The 19,006-nt window shown below is 59.1% G+C and overlaps 2 protein-coding genes across 3 annotated transcripts; one reads left to right on the top strand and one right to left on the bottom strand.

Moving 5' to 3' along the window:
* The first annotated feature begins 844 nt into the window (after nucleotides 1-844).
* LOC141731362 (protein CutA homolog) lies at nucleotides 845-9,704 on the top strand. Its single transcript, XM_074556219.1, has 6 exons — nucleotides 845-1,005; nucleotides 3,302-3,450; nucleotides 6,022-6,081; nucleotides 7,475-7,520; nucleotides 7,847-7,896; nucleotides 8,335-9,704. The coding sequence occupies exons 1-6, from the start codon at nucleotides 925-927 to the stop codon at nucleotides 8,435-8,437; spliced, it is 489 nt and encodes a 162-aa protein (XP_074412320.1). The 5' UTR covers nucleotides 845-924; the 3' UTR covers nucleotides 8,438-9,704.
* PHF19 (PHD finger protein 19) lies at nucleotides 9,543-17,702 on the bottom strand. Of its 2 annotated transcripts, none has more exons than XM_074556212.1 (15): nucleotides 17,159-17,702; nucleotides 15,854-16,039; nucleotides 15,523-15,604; nucleotides 15,333-15,428; nucleotides 15,161-15,261; nucleotides 14,910-15,058; nucleotides 14,353-14,448; nucleotides 14,018-14,086; nucleotides 13,591-13,711; nucleotides 13,133-13,200; nucleotides 12,417-12,587; nucleotides 12,247-12,328; nucleotides 12,011-12,096; nucleotides 11,814-11,909; nucleotides 9,543-11,523 (listed from the first exon to the last, which is right to left on the bottom strand). In XM_074556212.1, exons 2-15 carry the CDS (start codon nucleotides 16,028-16,030, stop codon nucleotides 11,184-11,186), a joined length of 1,734 nt encoding a protein of 577 aa, XP_074412313.1. In that variant the 5' UTR covers nucleotides 16,031-16,039; nucleotides 17,159-17,702; the 3' UTR covers nucleotides 9,543-11,183. The 2 variants fall into 2 exon arrangements, with proteins under 2 accessions (XP_074412313.1, XP_074412314.1); XM_074556213.1 differs by having other exon boundaries at nucleotides 15,348-15,428; nucleotides 17,159-17,696.
* Between the last annotated feature and the right edge of the window lie 1,304 nt (nucleotides 17,703-19,006).

Genomic DNA, 19,006 nt, shown 5'->3' on the forward strand with positions numbered 1-19,006 from the left:
CGGGGTCACCGGTAATCAGGGGGGCGTGGTTCCATCGGCATGACGGGCGTCCATCCCCGGAGCGGGGCCGGAGGTCGGTGCACGGTGTCGCCGTTTTTTGGCAAAGCTGCCATAAACGGCGTTTATCCGGTTTGGGAAGGGAAAGCGCCGATCCCGAGAGAGCAGGAACAGCCGGTCCCATCCCGGTGTGTGCCCGGGGCAGCTCCCGGTGCGGAGAACGTGTCACCCCCTCATTTTCTCACCTTTTGCGAACAAATCGATGCTGTCAGATAACTCCTGTAACTTTGTGCCTCCAGCTCCGCGCAGGATTCCCTCAAATCTGTGACAAACGGGCGAGTCCTGCGGGCCGGCAAAGAGGGAGTTGCTAGAGATCGTGGGGACAGACAGGGGGACAGTGAAAAGTCACACGGGGGACAACAAAGTTACACGGGGGACAATAAAGTTCCAACGTGGGACAAACAGCGCTCGGCTCTGCCCCGCGTTCCTCCCGGGAGATTTTGGGTGCAAACACCGCCGGGACTCCGCCGCTGCCCTGCAATTTCTATCCAGAGGCCCTCAAACAGACGAAATCTGAGAAAATTACAATTTTATAGACAGGGAAATGGAAGTGAAGGTGACAAATGGGGTCAGCGTGTCTCAGAGCACCGGGGCTGGCACCGAGGGACAGCCTGGAAACTTTGGCACCAGCTCGGGGGTCCGAGCCCACTCTGGGGTGCCCAGCCCGGTATTTGTGCCCCGGCCCGGCGGGGGCAGAGGCGGCGGTGGCAGCAGGGCACACCGCGCTGTCCGGTCCGGTCCCGCAGCCCCGCAGCGGGCGGGCCCGGCAGGGAGGAAGGCCAGCAGGAGGAGGAGGAGGAGGAGGAGCCAGTGCTGTGTCCGGCGGCGCTCCCGGCTCTGGCACGGCAGGTGGAGGGAACGCCGGGCATGGAGGGGCCGAGGCAGCGCTGCCCGATGGCCCCCGGTGCGCAGGGCTGGGCCCGGGCCGGCCGCGGCACCGCGCTGCTGGTGAGTGCGGGGATGGACACACGGACACGGGGACGGACACGGGGATGGACGGACACGGAGATGGACACGGGGATGGACAGACACGGGGACGGACACAGGGATGGAGGGACATGGGGATGGATGGACGCTGGGACGGACAGACACGGGGACAGACGGATGGATGGACACGGGGATGGGACGGACACGGGGCTGAGATGGGGATGGACACAGGGAAGGAATGGACAAGGGGCTGGCTTGGACACAGGGATGGACACGGGGATGGGATGGGGATGGACAGATACAGGAACGGACGGACGGATACGGGAACAGTCGGACAGAGGGATGGGATGGACGCTGGGATGGACACAGGGATGGGATGGGGATGGATAGACATGGGGATGGGATGGACGCTGGGATGGACACAAGGATGGGGTGGACATGGGGATGGGCACAGGGATGGGTTGAGGATGGACACAGGGCTAGGATGGACACAGAGCTAGGATGGATGCTGGGATGGGGATGGACACAAGGACAGACAGACATGGGGCTGGGATGGACACAGGGATGGATACATGGATGGGATGGAGGTCCAGGACCTGGGACAATCCCTGGGGAGCACAACAGACCCCAACCCACACCAAGCAACCATGGCAATATCTGTGCGTGCCTCTGTTAGCAAACCTCTCCCCAAAGCCATCGTGCAGGAGCGGGGGACTCCCTGTATCTGCTGGGAAAAAGGCAAATTTTCAGGTTTTTTTACACTCAGCATTGCACCAAGTTGTGCTCAGGTGGGGTTGTTCAGTTGGGGTTTTTTAAGAGAATCTCGTCAAAACTAGGCAAAAATCCTGGCAGGGTCTAAACCTAAAGCAGTTTATAGCTCACCAAAGCCAGAAGAAGTGTTGCAGAAATCTGAGTCTCTCTGCACTAAACTGGCATTTTCTGCTTTTCAGTGAAGTTCTTAAATCCTCACAGGAGTGTTTTCATTTTGTTCACTTCAGTATTTTGGCAATCATGAGTTTAATTGGTTTATCAGGCAGGAATCCTGATGTTTCACTCTTTTTTTTTGCACCATCCCTTAGCAAATACAATTATTCTGGAAAAAAGGGGGTGGAAAATCTTCCTTTTCATAAAAAAGGGGAGAAACACCAGAAAAAAAAAACAAGGTAGTGTTCATGTTTGTACTAATATTCAATCACAAAGGATCCTGGGGATTTCCTCATCATATCTCACAAGAAGATTAATGATCATCAGGCTGAACAGGTTGGATGTTTGTTTTTTTCCCTGAGCAAGGAGCATGATTACATTTTAATCTGGAAAAATAGGTACAGCAGCACATCTCTCTTTGGCTCGTAACTCACCGAGGAGCTTCTGGGATTTGTTGTATAATATTTGTTAAATGGCTTAGTGGGAAAAAAAGGAGCACAGAAGGAGCTCTAAAAATTATGATGAGAAGTCTTGTGGTAATAAAGAATATTTCCTCAAATGGATTGGGAAAGAGGAGACGAGCAATACAGCACATCAGTCATTTTCCAAGTGGAAAGGAGCTCCTGGCTTTGTGGTGACAAGAGAGATTTTTAATTCAATTTTTAAAAAAAAGAAAAAGAAGGGGGGAAAAAGGAAAAAAAGGAAAAAAAGAAAAAAAAGAAAAAAAAGGAGAGATCTCTACATTAGTGCTGTAATGGCAGGTTTTTCAGAGGAAAAAGGAGGGTGAAAATAAAGGGGGAAAAGGAATACATTTTTAGCATTTTTAAAATCACTGCAGCTGAACCAGGGCCAGATGCTGTTTATGTCAGAAACAAAACAAAAGACAAAGGGAAGGCCCTGCAGCCCAGAGTGGCACCATCCTTCAGCTGCTGCTCAGCCCTCCCGATTAACCTCCCCATTCCCTGTCTTACCTCCTCATTCTCCTGCACAAAGCCAGTCCTGGCTGCTGGGATGGGGTCTGGGACCCCCATTAGTCTGGGGGGGACCTCCCACAGTTGGGGCTTGGGTTGATACAGCCTCAAAAGTGCCCCTGTCCTGCCCTGAGCATGAGATTGGCCCTTTAGGAGGGAAATGAATCCCCCTAGGAGCAGGTTCTCGCTTTAATTCACTCACCTGAGCACTCACCTTGATGCACTCACCTGAGCATCCTCACCTTAATCCAATTGAACTGGTTAAACTGAATGAATTCAATTAATTATTTAGTTAATTCAATTTAACTAATTCCTGCAATGCTGAGAAATGTCCCTCCAGCCCCAGACAGCGCCAGTGTTTTTTCCCAAGTGCAATATCGTGCAATATCTCACCTCCCATCACCCTTGGTGTTCTCTCCGAGGTGCTGGCGCTGCTGCTGCTCCTGCACCCCCTGCTCCGGGGCCTGGCTCTGCAGCTGCACTCGGCTCTCACGGGCAGCTACGTGCCAGGGACACACTCGGTGGTGTTTGTCACCTGCCTCAACGAGCACATCGCCAGGGACATCGCCAGGTACGGCCGCAAAGCTGAATTTATCCTTGTCCCCCTGGCCTTGGCAATTCAGGGTGCCCAGAGCAGCAGGGTTTGAGGCCGGGGTGGACATTGGGATTGGAGCGACTGCCATGGCAGTGACATCAAATTTAGGGTCCCTCCCAAGCCAAACCATTCTGGGATTTACCCCATCCAAGCTCCTTTCCACCAAGTGCACCACGAGCCCTTGCCCAGAGCTGCTCTGTCCCAAGGAAAGCTGACATTTGCCTCTGGAGTCAATGCCATGGAAACAGCAAGAAATTCTCCATGCATTTCACTGCCTTGCATTTTCCAAGAACCCTGAATTTCTGGGTTCTCAGGTGGATTAGGCTCCAAGCTGATGTTCTCCGATTGCCACAGTCTTTATTCCCCTCTAGACAAGAAAATGCCAGGAGGGATATTTACAGAGAGAGACAAGGCACACTGCTCTCACATGAAAATAAAGGGAAAAGGGTCCACAACAAACACTTCTGAGGCACCACTCTGCTCACCAGGCAAACCTCAGGGAATGAGGGCTTCCCTCCATTTTCTCCTTCTGTTTTAATATGTGAGACACTTAGGGTGATATTTTGCATGCAGAGTTCTTTTCACACATCTGTCAGCCCTGCCTCAATGGATGGTCTGTTCAAAGAACTGAACCCGTGTTGCCTGGGGAAGTGTTTATGATGGACCGTGGAGTTTCCTGCAACACCTCCTGTGCTGTTTTCCTGCTGCCAAAACCCCTCCATCCCAGCAAAGGGCTCCCAGACATGCCCAGGAACCGACAGGCTACTGAAAGGGAGTTTGTGTCACCTTAAATGCTGCAACTGTGTTGAGAAATCCAAATAGAATTATGTCTGCTCTGCTCGATGTCTCCTATAAAAAAAGGAGCAACTGTACCTGGTGAAAAGAGCCTCAGTTCCTGAAAATGCCTCATCTTAGCAGCTTTGCAAATGCTTTCCACTCTTTGTTGCTCATCTTGCAGGGAAGGGAGAGGAGATAAATCACTTCCCCTTGCTGAGATATGTGTACTTTGGTTGTGGTTTTACTGGTGGAGTAATTATCCCTTTGTTCTGGAACGGGGAGCAGCGAGCCCTGATTGCAGGGGATGACACAGGGCTTCTGCACTCATTTTCCCCCACTCCTTTTCCTGTGTTTGTTCTTCCTTTGCCCTGCTCAGTGGAGCCCTCACTCACATGGATCCGTCTGCAAGGAAATTTTCCACCCCACAAAAAGGGGTTCAAGCTTTGGGAAAGCAGAAGAGCTGCAGGTAGAATTCAGCATCTCAAGACCTTCTGGCCGGTCCTGGGGGGAGCTGACCCCCTTGGCTGGGTGGTGTGGCCACTGCACCTCATCCAATTGCCCAGCACCCCACCAGCCCCCACTGCTGCCTTAGATCTGTGTTTATCATTTTCTTTGCTTTTCTGCTTATTAATATTTCATCTGTCTCACTTCAGGGCAAAGAAACACACAATTAAGTACCCAACCCAAAGCTATCATGTATTATGCAGGCATTTTCCACAGATCACATTCAGCTTCTCACAATGTCCTCTGTTCCCCTGGTGGCCTCTTGTTGCTCGAGTTCAGGATCTCAGGATCTCAATTTATGGGGACAGAGCACCAAAACCAAAAGGTTCCTGTGCCGAAGGAGCTGCAAGTTGCAGGCAGCAAACCCAGACTGATTTGTGCCATGTGTGACACGACAGGCACAGCAGGGGTGGCTCTGCTCGTGCTGCTGCACTTTGTTGCTCTCAAGATTAACTCAAGATGCTCCAGGAGCACTGAATGCCTGGAGCTGCCTGCACATGGTAGGAGCAAACAGCTCAAACAGCCCAAACAGCCCTGAGCATCCTGGGGGGCTCCTGCTCTCCATCCATGGTCCCCCAAACCAGTGCTAAACCAAGGTGGGGTCACTGGTGCCCTGCCTGAGGGACAGCTGCCACCTCTGTGAGAGGGGCCAGACACTGCTCTGCTCACCAAACACAGCATTTCTTCTAAAAATCTTCCAAAAATCCTTCTTCTAAATCCTTCTTCCTTTCTTCTAATACTCCTCCCTGAGGCTGCTTCAGTGCTCTGTAATCTCTGAGGTGTCCCTTCTTCCCAAGCAGCTCTGCAATAACAAACAGCCCTCAACTCATGGAGGGGAGGAATCTATCTGGGCTTCAGCTTTCTAGGATATTTTGGGTTGGAAAACCTTGACGTTTTTAATTTAGGATGCACATTCAGGCTGCTCTGGGAGGAAGGGGCACAGTTGGACAGGGGCAGACAAAGCCAGGCTGGGTTTTTGTGGTCCCACATTTCAGCCCCTGTCCTGGTGACCCCACAGCCAGAGGGGCACGGGGCTGGCACTGGGCAGGGTCCTCCAGGCCAGGGGCAGCCCCCAAAGTCCCTCCTGAGCACAGGGAGGGTCCCAGAGCCCTCATCTGAAATATCCCCAGCCAAAGTTCACCTTTGTTTTCTCAGGGTAATAAGTAACCCAAAATTCAGAGTCTCCAATGCCAAAGCTGACAAGGGAATGTCCCCAAGGCTGGGGTGAGCTGTGGGCTGGCACTGAGTGTCCCCCTGTGTCCCCAGGGCCATCATGGACAGGAGGCTGGCTGCCTGTGTGAACATCCTGCCCAAGAGCTCGGCCCTGTGAGTAGTGCTGGGCATTTCCCCAGGAGGAGCAAACCTGGGCTCTGCAGGGAGGGAGGGAGGGAGGGGATGGACACAGAGCTCGGTTCCAGAGGCTGCTGGGAGTGTTTGCTGTTGCAGATGGTGGGGATGAGCCTCTCTGTGCTCACTGAGGAGGGCAGATGCTCTCACTGCCCGTTCATTTATTGGGTGCTTGGCTACACAGACATCCAGCAATTTAGGGTTTATGGTCCTGAGGACATGGTGCCTGTTATTAGAGACTCTAAAAAGCAGCCAAATAGGGACCAGAAAAGGGTTTTGCAAAATGAAGCAGCTCTGTCAGGCAGGAAGAGCAGCGGGTTTGACCTTGGAACAGGCCCAGCCCTGCTCTGCAGGTGTCCTCAGCTGTCCTTGCAAAGGGACTGCACTTGCTGCAGGGGTTCAGCAGCAAAGCCCCAAAACAGCTTTTCCTCACAGAAACCCCCTGGCAGAAGTGAGGAGCAGATCCCACCCCAGCTTCCCTCAGGAGGGGATCCCACAGTGCAAACCCATATCCCACCTGAGGGCAAACCCAGCAATGCCCTTCTTCCCCTAATCCATAATTTCCTACAAACACAGAGAGCAAACCCAGCAATGCCCTTCTTCCCCTAATCCATCCTTTTATACAAACCCAGAGAGCAAACCCAGCAATGCCCTTCTTCCCCTAATCCATCCTTTTCTATAAACCCAGAGGGGCAAACCAAGTAACTCCCTTCTTTCCCTTATCCATCATGTGCTAGAAGCCCAGAGGGCAAACCAAGTAACTCCCTTCTTCCCCTTATCCATCATTTCCTACAAACCCAGAGGACAAACCCAGTAACTCCCTTCTTCCCCTAATCCATCATTTCCTACAAACCCAGTAAATTCTCCCCCTAATCCCTCATGTCCTACAAGCGCAGAGGGGCAGAGCAGAGCTGCTCCTGCAGCTCCAGCTGGATCCTGCTCCAGGATCCTGCCCTGCCCGAGCCCTCCCCTGCAGGCAGATGAGATCAGGACAGCTCCTGGCAGCAGAAATGTTTTCAAAGGTCACATCTGACTCATGAGAAGTGCAGCTCCTCTCCTGCAGGGAAAGAGAGGAGGAAAGCTCAGCCTGCAGGCACCATCCCTGCAGGCACTGTCCCCCAGCCATGCTCAGAGCCACCCCAGCCCAGCCAATCTGCCCTGACAAATCTGCCCCCCGGGCAAATCCTCTCTTGTCCATAAATCTGGGGTGCTCACCCGTGTGCTCAGCACTTTTGGGGCCAGCAATGCTTCTCGAGCCACTTTGTAAGGAAATGGCCCCGTGCAAAAAGCACCAAGCAGGGAAAGGATCCCGAGGGTTGGCGTGGCTGCAGCAGAGCTGGATTTGCTGATGCTGCTTTTCTTTTAAATCCAGGTATTTCTGGAAAGGGGAGCTGGAAGAATCCACTGAAATACTGTTGGTAAGTGATCATTCCCTGCATCACAAAAATCCCTGTTCAAAAGCCCCCAGCTGAAAGGGGCTAAAGAGAGGATTGGGGAGGGTGGCACCAACCTGCTGGGTTTGGGACCATCCCTGGGGAGGAGCCTTGGGAGAGCTCCTGTCACACCCTGGCTGTGTATGGAGAGCTCCTGTCACACCCTGGCTGCGTATGGAGAGCTCCTGTCACACCCTGGCCATGCTGGGACAGTTCCTGTCACACCCTGGCCAAGCTGCACGCCAGGATCCCTCCACATCTCCCTTCACATCTCCCATTGAGGTTTGTTCTGGTTTTTTTATTCTCCACAGCTGGTGAAAACAAGGACGTCCAAAATAGGGGAATTGTCCAACTACGTCAGGTGAGGCTCTGGCTCCACAGGAGCACTGGGTGTCCCATCCAAGGTAGGCTGTCACCTCCTGCTCCAGCTTTGGGGATTCCCTGAGCCCCATCCCACCCAGAGGGGGTTAAGTGTTCCTGCTGTATCTCACAAGCCAGAAAAGCCCAGAGATGGCACCAGCAAAAAGGAAAAGGTGGCAGAAATACCAACTGCTGGGTTTGAGGAGGGATTCTGCTCCTCACAGAGTTATCATTCCCTGACAGGATTTCCTGCAGCTCCCGGGGCAGGGAGGCTCTCTCAGCTTGGGGCCAGCCCCGGCAGTCTGCGGTGAACCCAAACCCAGAGCAGAATTCCCACGTGGCACAAAGGAGCTGCGGGGGCTTTGAAGTGCGGGAGGGCCGGGCAGGGCTGGGGCGGCTTCCTGACTGCGCTGCTGCTCCGCGCCTGTTTCCACTTTAGATCCATCCATCCCTTTGAAATCCCCGACATCATCAGCCTGCCCATCGAGCAGGGGAACCCTGCCTACCTCCGGTGGATGGAGGAGAACGTCCCACGGCACTGAGAGGCGCAAAGTACCGCTCATTTTTGGGGAGCCATAAGGCAGATTTTATCCTCTGGGGTTTGCTGTGACACAGGAGCTCGGGACTGGGAAAGCTCCACTCCTCTGCCTGCCCCTGAGCGCTGGGCAACCCGGAGCTGGTGCAGGACGAGCTGGGGAAGAGCTGCCTGAGCCCAGAGCTGTGCATGAGGATGCAGAGATGCCCCTGTCAGGACACTCGGGGCTGTCAGCAGCGAATTCCAGCTGGGAGCCGTGGCCTGGTGGTGCCGTGTGTCCCCACAGCCCTTCCTGGCAAACCCCAGCAACACCCAGCAAACTCCAGCAAACCTCTGCAAACCCCAGCAAACCCCAGCAAACCCCAGCAAACCTCAGCAAACCCCAGCAGGATTCAGCCCTCCCTGTCACAGGGAGCTGGGATGAGCTGGGTGGGCCAGGTCAGGGAGCCCAGGTGCCAGCAGGACCATGGATAGTGGTATAAAGGACAATAGTAATCCAATGGTCTTAGGAGCCACTCACCTTGGTGCAAGTCCAAGTGAAAGTAATGGGCCTCTCACTAGTCCTAAATACATCCATACTCTTAACCCTAGTAACCCTCTCCACCCCCATCCTATTTCCACTTCTATCCAACAACCTCAAGAACACCCCCAACACAATCACAAACACAGCCAAAATTTCCTTCTTAATCAGCCCAATCCCAATAACAACCTATATCCACTCCAGAACAGAAAGCCTCACCTCCTTCTGAGAATGAGAATTCATTATAAACTTCAAAATCCCCATCGGCCTAAAAAGAGACTTCTACTCCCTCACCTTCTTCCCCATTGCACTGTTGGAGGTCCTGCTGGCACTGTGTCCCTACCCCGCCTGAGCTGAGCTTTGTGAAAGGATCCTCGTGTTCATGGTTTCTGGGACATAACTTAAGGGACATTTTTGGGTTATTTATGTGACTGGAAAGGGAATAAACAGGAGTTTCTTACCTGGGCAGGAGGAAAGGCCCGTCCTGGGCTTGCACAGCTCACCTGGCACAGAGCACAGCCCAGCAGCACAACCTGTGCTGGGCACTGGGCATCCCAACCCAATAATGCTCACACTACAGAAAAACAGTGACTTTGAAAAAAAAACCCCACTTTTTAATTGTACATCAGACATATTAATTACAACTCGGGTATAATGAGAGGTGCTTACAAGCAGCAACCTGAAATCAGAAGGTGCACAGAGTTGTTATAATCTCTATTACAGCGAATGCAAAATATACTCTGCAACAAAAATACTTTTAAAGGCTCCACATTCAATTCTCTGCAAGAAGCCAGGAGAGGAGGAGAGGGAACAGAGAGGGAGCAGAGAGGGGCCAGGGCCAGATCCTGTGGGTGCTCCCACTGGCACAACCCTGCTCAGCCCTGGCACAGCCCTTGGAAGGGCTCCATAGGCACTAAGAAAGGGAAATATTTGAAGTGATCCTTCAAGGACAAAGCTAAGGCAGGACAGGCAGTTCTCCAGCTGCTGGACCCTCCCTGCCAGGGATGGGGGGACCTGGCAGCCCCTCTCCCAAAGGGACAGGGACATTCTGCTCTGGATGAGTGAGATCCCACCAGCACAGGTAGGACAGGACCCCACAGCCCAGCATGGCCCTCCCTCCATCCCCTGGGACAGCCATGGTGGGGTGGGGAGAGAGGAGGACATCAAAAATACCTCTCTGTCTCTCTAAAGGATAAAAACCTAACACATCTATCTGATACTGGAATCTTTTTTTTAAAAAGCCAACTGCTCTGCTCCTGCCCAAGCTGGCAGTATTGCTCTGTTGAAGGAGGGGCTGTTCCTTCTCTCCTGCAGACAAATCAAGCCCAGTGCTCACAAACATCAGCACTACGAGAGAGGCACAGCCAGGGGGCCACAGGGGTGGACACAGGGACCCCAGTACAGCCCCTGCCCCCCTGTCCTGCTCAGCCTTTTTTGGTTTGTCTGCTGGTTTGGCACATTTGGGATGAAGATTCCTGTAGGAACAAAGGCCTTGGGCTGCACTCTGTGCAGTGCCCATGGTGGTTTTAAGGCAAAGGAGGATTTTTTGGACGATCTCTTCCAAGACCATGATTGTCAGAGCAGGGAGATGGAGCTGGTGCAGCAGCACACTCAGTGCAGGCTGTGGGGTGAGAGCCCGTGTGCCCCATGGCTGCAACAGCCACACCTGCGCTGGCTTTGGGGCATTTCCTCCCGTATAAAGCAAACCACATTCCTTCAATGAATGGTTCAGGATGGGAAAGCCCAGTTTCCCCAGGGCACAGGGATGAGCTGTGGGAGCCCAGGGATGGGGAGGGGTTGGTGTTTGGGCAGCAGGAGCCCCTCGAGGCTGCTCGGTCAGGCTGGGACAATGGGGTGAGCCAGGCGGTGCCAGGCACAGGCCGAGGTCCCTCTGTGGGAGCAGGTGTGGGGTGCCCCCCAAACAGCTGCTCCAGCTGTGCCAGGGGGACCCTTCTGGAAGGGCCAGATCCCCTCAGTGCTCTGAGCAGCTCCGGCTCCATCAGCAGGGCACGGCTGGGCCACGCTCTGCACAAACACAGCCAAGGAACTAAAAATCGTCAACATTAATAAAACAGAGTGTCAGGGCTTCAGGTTTCACCGCTGGGCAGCCCTGCCCGCCTGGGCGCTGCCTCCACCCGCGGGAGGGACCAGCGCCTCTCCTGTGCCTCGGGCTTCCCCAGCAGCCCGATCTGCTCCGCCCTGGCTCCGGGAGAGGTTCGGGGGCTGGCAGGGCTCAGTACGGGGTGGTGCCTTCCCACTCCACCAGGTACTGCACCTTGCCCTCCAGCGTCACCCGCCGTGCCAGCACCTGGTACTTCTCCCCGCACACCAGCCGGCCCGCGGCCCCGAAGTAGCTGCTGATGGAGGACTTGAGGTGGGACAGCGAGGAGTCGTCCTCGCTGATGCTCTCGAAGGTGTGGCTGTCGATGCCGCCGTCGGGGCGCTCGGGGCCGGCCGGGTTCTCGCTGCCCTCGGGGCGATGCCCGCCCGGCTCTGCCCCTCCTCGCCTCTTGGCCCCCGAGGCGTAGGCGGGCACTGCCAGCTTGCGCTTGCGGCTGCCCACGGTCCTGCGGCTGCGGGGAGGGCACAGGGCACGAGTGAGGGTGGCACCCAAAATGTGCCCCCCCGGGTGGCTTCTGAAGGGAGCCAGGAAGGCTCCATCACATTTGGGAGAGCACAGCAAGGACTGACGGCTTCGATCCTGCACCCCCTGCAAGCGCCACTCTGGGACCCCCAGCCCGTTTTGGGGCACAGGCAGGGAAAGCCCCCCAGGGGGGGACACGAAGAGGGGACACACAGGTCCTCACCCCCCGGCCATGCCACCGGGACCCCTCCAGCAGGGGGCAAGGGGCACAGTCCTCACCTGGACTCGTAGGAGAGGCTCGTGGTGGCCGAGCCTGAGGTGCTGGTGGCGTCTGTGGAGTCCACGTCAGACAGGAACGTCTGTCCTGAGCTGGCACTGTGGATGGGGTGGGATGGGACAGGCTGGGATGCAGCATTGCCCCTGCCTGGCACAAGCAGCACCCCTGTCCCCCACAGCCCTGCTCTGGCTGCACAGACCTTTTCAGGCTCTGGATCTCATCCAGCGTGAAGTCGAAGATGCTGGCCAGGTGGTGGTTGGTGCTCCAGGCCGAGGTGAAGTCACTCTGTCACAAAAACAGAGAGCTCACTCCTCACTGCCTGGCACAGGGGTGCTGCCCACACCCCGGACCCACAGGAGCTCTCGGTGCCCTCAGGAGCTCTCAAACCTGCGGGCAGCCCAGGGCCGGGCAGGGAGGAGGGGACGAGGCACTCACGCTGGGAATGGCATCCTCCAGCAGGAACTTGGCCCTCTTGCGCCGCGCTCGCTTCTGCTGCTGGAGCTGCCGCGGGAGGAGGCTGCAAACAGGGCAGGAGTGAGTGAGGGGGCTCGGGCAGGAGCAGGGGCTGCTGCTGCTGCTGCCGCGGGGCCAGCGGGGCCGCTCACCTCTCCTTATGGGCGTATTTGCTTTTCCCCCTCTTCTTCAGCTCGCAGGAGCCGCTCTCGCCCTCGCCGGGGGCTTTCTCCGGCAGCACCTTGCTGGGGGGGTTCGGGGGGACGCGGATCCGCAGGCGGAAGATGCATTTCTTCTTTTTGATCTCCTTTCCGCACAGGAACCTGGGCGCGGAGGGGAGGGGAGGGAGCAGAGCCCTCAGCGGGGCTGGCACGGAGAATCCCGCATCCTCCTGTGCCATCCCGCATCCTCCTGTGCCATCCCGCATCCTCCTGTGCCATCCCGCATCCTCCCTGTGCCATCCCGCATCCTCCTGTGCCCATCCCGCATCCTCCCTGTGCCCATCCCGCATCCTCCCTGCCCATCCCGCACCCTCCCTGTGCCCATCCCGCATCCTCCTGTGCCCATCCCGCATCCTCCCTGTGCCCATCCCGCATCCTCCCTGCCCATCCCGCATCCTCCTGCCCATCCCGCATCCTCCTGTGCCCATCCCGCATCCTCCTGCCCCATCCCGCATCCTCCTGTGCCATCCCGCATCCTCCCTGCCCCATCCCGCATCCTCCCTGCCCATCCCACATCCTCCTGCCCCATCCCGCATCCTCCTGTGCCATCCCGCATCCTCCTACTCCATCCCGCATCCTCCCTGCCCCATCCCGCATCCTCCCTGTGCCCATCCCGCATCCTCCCTGCCCATTCCCCCGGCTCTCACCGGCTCTTGTAGCTGTTGAGGGCGTTCAGGAGGTGGGGGCCGCGCTCCGACACCGGGGTGCCCGTGAGCTGCGGGACAGGGGCGCGCAGGGCTCAGTGCCCGCCCTGTTTATGCCCAATCCCAACAGACGGGGGAACCCGAACTCCGCATTTCGGCTCCTGCCCGGGGCCGGGGAGCGAGGGAGGGACAGAGGGAGGGAGCCAAGGCTCGGCCAGAGCCACCCGGGCCTGGCAGTGCCACCCTCGGGAGTGCCCATCCTGCCCCGGGACAGGTTTGGTGGTGTGAGTGCTGGGAAAGGGGTCAGCTCTGACCCTCCAACAAGGAAAATCCCAGAACAGACGAAAGGGATTCTTAAACCCCTCTGGAGCAGGAGCTGCCGTGCTGACTGCTGCTCAAGCTGGGGTGACATTTCTCTCTCCCATTGCTGCTCTCCAGCCCAGCCCAAGGTGTGTTTGTACCTTCCCCAGCTGCAGAGGGTCCCAGTGGTGGTTCACAAAGGCCAAGATCTCCTCGAAGTCAAAGTATTTCTTCTTGCTCTGCACACCCAGGTTGTAGAGGGCGAGGTGGACGATGTCCACCCTGCAGCAAAGAGGGGCACAGGGTCAGCAGCCCTGGCAGGATGGTGCCACCCCCATGCCCTGTTCTGCCAGGGCCACTACAGCTCCCAGAGCCTCCCAAACCACCACTGGAACCTCCCCACACCTCACAGGGGAAGCATCCCAGCCCAGAGGTGAATCCCACTGGATGCCACAGCCAGGATAACATCCCTTGGGCTTTGGGGGGATGTGGGACACTGCCTGCAGCTGAGCCCTTGCAGGGATCAGCCAGCCCCGTGTCCCAGAGCCACCAGGGCACATCCCAGCGGAGGCAGAGCCCGTTCCTCACCATCTCAGGGGCAGGCGCTTGATGTACTCTGGTCCCTGGTTGCACACAGAGCAGAAGAACACATAGAACCTGCAAAACACCAGGGACAGCCTGGGGGTGAGGAACATCCACCCCTGTGCAGGGCCTGGGCATGGGACAGCTGGGACAGGGCCAATGGTGACAGCAGGGCCAGGGGCAGTGGGGCTCTGTGGGACAGGGACAATGGTGACAGCAAAGGGGAGAGAGGGGCTCTGTGGGACAGGGCCACCTGATCCATGGCGGTGTCAGATGGGTCAGGGACACAGAGCTGGAGTGTGCCCATGGAGCCACCCCAGCCATGCCCAGCAGGGCCATACCTGTCCCCAAACATCATGGGGTCGCTGAGGCACTGGGTGCAGGCTTCGTGGAACCACTGCCGGCAGCGGTGGCACTGCAGCATCTTCAGGTACCACCTGGGCAGGGACAGAGCGGTGACAGTGAGGGCAGCGTGTGGAGACCACTGCCCCAGCCCCCTCCCAGACACAGACCCCAGCCAGGGGCAGAAAGAGTGTCCCTAACCCGTGTGTCTGTGCAGAGACCTAGATGGCAGAGGCAGCAGAGCTGCTGGCCCCAGAGCAGTGCCCTGCAAGCCTGGGGTCAAACATCTCCACCCTGATCACCATCTTCCTTCCCCCACAGAGCCAATGGTGACACTCAGGCTGCCCTTACTGTCCCCACAAAGCCATTGGTGGCACTCAGGCTGCCCTTACTGTCCCCACAAAGCCAGCAGTGACACTCAGGCTGCCCTTACTGTCCCCACAAAGGCAATGGTGACACTCAGGCTGCCCTTGCTGTCCCCACAAAGGCAATGGTGACACTCAGGCTGCCCTTGCTGTCCCCACAAAGGTATTGGTGACACTCAGGCTGCCCTTACTCTCCGGGCCCCCCGCAGTAGCAGTAGCACTGCTGCTGGTTGGTTCGGTGAGGGGAGTCCCACTCCAGCAGCTCGGGGTTGTAGGACAGCACCATCTTCACGGCTTGCAGCGTCCTGGCAATGGCTCCTTTCTTCAGGGCCCCCCCTTTCTGCGGGAGAGGCAGGGCCGGGGTCAGCAGGGCCGCCCCGGGCCCGTCCTGCCCCCTGTGCCGGGCACGGGCAGCACACGGAGCCGGGGCAGCCGCACTCACCCGCACGGCCAGCGCGAAAATGCAGCGGCGGCAGAACCACGGCGTCCCCAGCGGGCCCTCGGCGCCGGTGGCCACCGGGATGTGGCACTGCTGGTGATAACCTGCGGAGAGCCCGGTATCAGCTGCGGGGCCGGGCCAGGCACGGCAGGGCCCGGGGGGTCACCCAACTCACCCAGCCCGCACTTGCCGCAGATGAGGATCTCGTTCCTGGGGCCCGACTTCTTCCCCAGGCAGATGCTGCACTTGGGCTCCTCCCCGGGGACGCCGGCTGTGGGAGCAGGGTGACAGCGGTGGCACAGCCACGTCCCCGGGCTGCTGGGAAGGGTCCCACAGCGGGATAGGGGGAAGGGGGCAACACTCACCATGCTGGATGTCCTTCCAGAGGACCCAGTACTTGGAGTTGTCCTCAAAGGTGACGAGGCAGCTCTGCTTGGAGCTGCTCACCTGCCGGGGGAGAGCAGAACGGTTGTGGGTCAGCTCCCATTGCCAGCACTTCCCTGCTTTCCCCGGTGCCTGATCCCGTCCCTCAGGGCTGCTGGCACTCGGGTTTGGGGTGTGACACCCCGGGGAAGGATGCCAACCCAAGGACACACTGCAGCCCAGGCCAGCACTCCCTGAGCCGGGGAACGGCACCGGCTCCGCTGGCACGGGCACCACTTCGGCTTCTCCCGCTCCCGGGGGTGCCCACGTTACCCTCTTGATCTTGCCGAGGTAGTAGAGCCCGTCTGTCCAGCGGCACAGCACGTACTGCCCCTCGCTCAGCCGGACCATCAGCTCCCGGCAGCCGCTGCCCCTCCGCGCCGCCGGCGGGACCCGGCCCGCGGCCGCGTACACATCGCGGATCAGCGGGCTCAGCTCCGCGCCCTCCATCGGCACCGCCTGCAGGGGACACACGCGCTGTCAGCCGCCGGCACGGCACAGCACGGCACAGCACGGCACGGCACAGCACGGCACGGCACGGCACGGCACGGCACGGCACGGCACGGCACGGCACGGCACAGCATCCCTGAGCGCTCTGCCCGGCAGGACCGAGGCTGGAGGCGGCTCAGCCCCGCCAGCAGGGGCTCAGCACGCTGCAAAGCAGAGCCGCTGGGACGATTCCTTTCCACGAAATCCAGGGAGCAGCCAAAATCTTTGCTGCTGGGGAACAAGAGGGATTTAACCCCCGAGAGGCTCCCACAGCAACGGGACACGCCACAGGTCCGCGTGGTTCCCTTTTGGGAAGGGGCACATAAGGAATAAAAGCTTTACATGTGCTGTGATTTTAAAATCACGATTTCCGCGCAGATTTGCGGGACTGCTGCAGGAGCAGGGATGTGCCAGCACCACCCACAGCGAGCGAACCCAGGCGGCCAAATATCACCGCCACGAGGTTTGGGGTGCAGGAGGCAGAGAAAGCACCCACAGCAGAGCCGCGATCCCCAGGGACGCCACGGAAACGGCTCGAAAGGGACTTTTCTCCCCTTGGGGCTCCCGTCACAGCCACACGTGCGGCCTCACGGCACCACGCGTGTCCGGATCGCGACACGAGCCCGCTCTGCCCGGCCCTGCCATCCGTGAGGACTCTCCCGCTCCCCGGGAGCCGCGGGACAGGCAGAGCGATCCCGCTCCCGGCAGAGCCCGGCGCTCCCCAGCCGCGACACCGCCGGGTCCCCGCGTGGGAGCGCGTCCGAGCGCGGCGGCGGCGGCTCCGCTCCGCGCCCCCGGGACCCCCGCGCTTCCCTCCCCCCCGCCGCTCCCTCCCGGGGCTCCCCGCTCTGCCGCCGGCCCCGCGGACACGTGCGGGAGCCCCACGCCGCTCGGGCCGGGCAGCAGCGGGAGCGCGTCCCCCGCGCCCCGGTGGCACCTGCCGGGGGTGGCCGCGGGCAGCCCCGAGCGGCGGCAGCGGCCCCGCCGCCATTGGCTCATTCAAAGGCGGCCGCGGCGCCTCCGCCCGCCCGTCCCGCCCGTCCCGCCCGTCCCGCGCGGTGCCCGCGGCGGCGCCGCTGCCGCCCTTACCGCGGAGCCCCCGGCGCTCAGCGGGCGCTCGGGGCGCGGGCCCGGGGGGCTGCGGGGCGCGGCGGGGGCCGGGCGCGGGGCGCCATCTTCCCGCGCTTCCCCCGCGCTCCCGCCGGCATTGACGTCCCGGTTATGCAATTAGCGGGGCCGCCCCCGCCGCCTCCCACGGGTCCGGTCCCACCGCAGAGCAGCGCATCCCCGCGGCACCCACCGGCACCGCACGGCACGGACCGGCACGGCACACAGCGGCACCGACCGGCACGGACCGAACCGGACCGCACTGGCACCGACCCACTGGCGTGACACGGACCGGCAGCGACCGATCGGCGTGGACTGGCATCGATAGGAACCGAGCGGACCGGACCGGCAGGGCGCATCCCGGCTCGGCACATCCCGGTGCTCCGGAGAGCGCAGGCGGCATCGCCGGGGCCGGGACGGGGCACCCAGGGTCGGCCACGCACCCACCGCCGTGGAGAGGCACCGTCACCCTCTGCCACACGCGGGACGTCCCCGCTGTCCCCTTGAGCCGGGGAAAAGCTTCCCCCGGTGCCCCGGGGCGGGGGCGGGCAGGGGTGGGATGCGGGCAGTGCCTGCGCAGCCTTGTCCCGAGAGGGAACGACCTGTGCTCGCCGCGATTCCTGGAAGCGGGAGCAGCCTTGCAGCCTTTCTCTGAATCTCACAGAGAAAAATCAGCCGCTGTAAAAATGCTTCGGTCGGTGCCAAGAAGAAATCTGTAGGATTTGGTGTTTGTTGGAAAGCGGTGCTGGAAAAGCAATGTTTTCCAGGCTGCTCGGGCCATAGGAGAGCTGATTCCCAGTGCGGGGTCTGGGCCAAGCAGAGTCCGTTCGTTTTCCTGTCCGTGATGGATGCGGCCCCGGGAGCTGGGGCTCAGACGTGTCACAAACCTCGAGCAGCGCCAGGGCAGAGCGGCACGGCCCGGCCTGAGCCTCCCTTTCAGCACCCGGCACTCGGGAATCATTTATTTAATCAAACTTTCCCATTAAAGTGGTGTCAGAGTGCTGCACCTGCGGAGGGGTCGGAAAGGCGATTCCCGGAGCCGCGGGTCCGACACGGCCGCCCCGCCGCTCTCTGTGCGGGGCTGCGTGAGAAAAACCCTGTGTGAGCCAAGTGTGCCACGCCGAGCCGTGCCGTGCCGAGCCGTGCCCCTGAGCAGCTCCCCCTGAGTCATACCGGGATCAGCGTGAGTCACCTCGGCACTAAAATAACCCAGAACCCTGGAGCAGCCCCGCTCCGTGCCCCGGGGCTGCTGCCTGTGCCCGAAATACCCGGGATTGCCGCGCTCCGGGACAGCGCTCCTGTCCCGGCCTGTCCCGGGGGCACCGGGAGCCGCTCCCTCCTCCCGGCCCCGCGCTGATGCCGCAGGAATGCGGATGGAGAGACACGGAAATCAGAGCTGGAGCGAGTTCATCGCGGGTGTACGCGGGGAGAACATGACTGAAACCCTTCCGCACGGACAGAGAGCACGGGAACATCGCCTTGGGACTAAAGTCTCCAACAAAACTGGAGAAAAAAAAAACCACCAGAATTTGAGATGTGTCCTGTATTTTCTAGTAACATAATTACAGCAACATAAAGCAGATTTAACTCTGGTTTCTCTGCAGGTGTTTCTGTCACGGCACCCAGCAAGCCTGGCGTCAGATCACACTGCAGTGAGCTACTGGGTGCTGCTCTTCTCCTCCTCTTCCTCCTCATCTTCCTTTCTCCTCACTTTCCTTCTCTTCATCCTCCTCTTCCTCCTCTGCACACCCACCTGGCTGTCCCCTGTGGGATGGCGGTCCCTGGCAGGTTCTGGGGCTGTGACAGCAGCTGGAGCAGCTGGACACTGGT

The sequence above is a fragment of the Zonotrichia albicollis genome, chromosome 21 (genome assembly GCF_047830755.1).
Source record: "Zonotrichia albicollis isolate bZonAlb1 chromosome 21, bZonAlb1.hap1, whole genome shotgun sequence".
Lineage (NCBI taxonomy): Eukaryota > Metazoa > Chordata > Aves > Passeriformes > Passerellidae > Zonotrichia > Zonotrichia albicollis.

Coding starts and splice junctions, on each gene's coding strand:
- LOC141731362 (XM_074556219.1), top strand. CDS start 925: ATGGAGGGGCCGAGGCAGCGCTGCCCGATGGCCCCCGGTGCGCAGGGC. Junction 3,451..6,021: donor ATCGCCAGGGACATCGCCAG/GTACGGCCGCAA, acceptor CTGTGTCCCCAG/GGCCATCATGGACAGGAGGC. Junction 6,082..7,474: donor CTGCCCAAGAGCTCGGCCCT/GTGAGTAGTGCT, acceptor TTTTAAATCCAG/GTATTTCTGGAAAGGGGAGC.
- PHF19 (XM_074556212.1), bottom strand. CDS start 16,030: ATGGAGGGCGCGGAGCTGAGCCCGCTGATCCGCGATGTGTACGCGGCC. Junction 15,059..15,160: donor TTTTCGCGCTGGCCGTGCGG/GTGAGTGCGGCT, acceptor CCTCTCCCGCAG/AAAGGGGGGGCCCTGAAGAA. Junction 13,201..13,590: donor ACCCTCTGCAGCTGGGGAAG/GTACAAACACAC, acceptor CCTGTCCCGCAG/CTCACGGGCACCCCGGTGTC.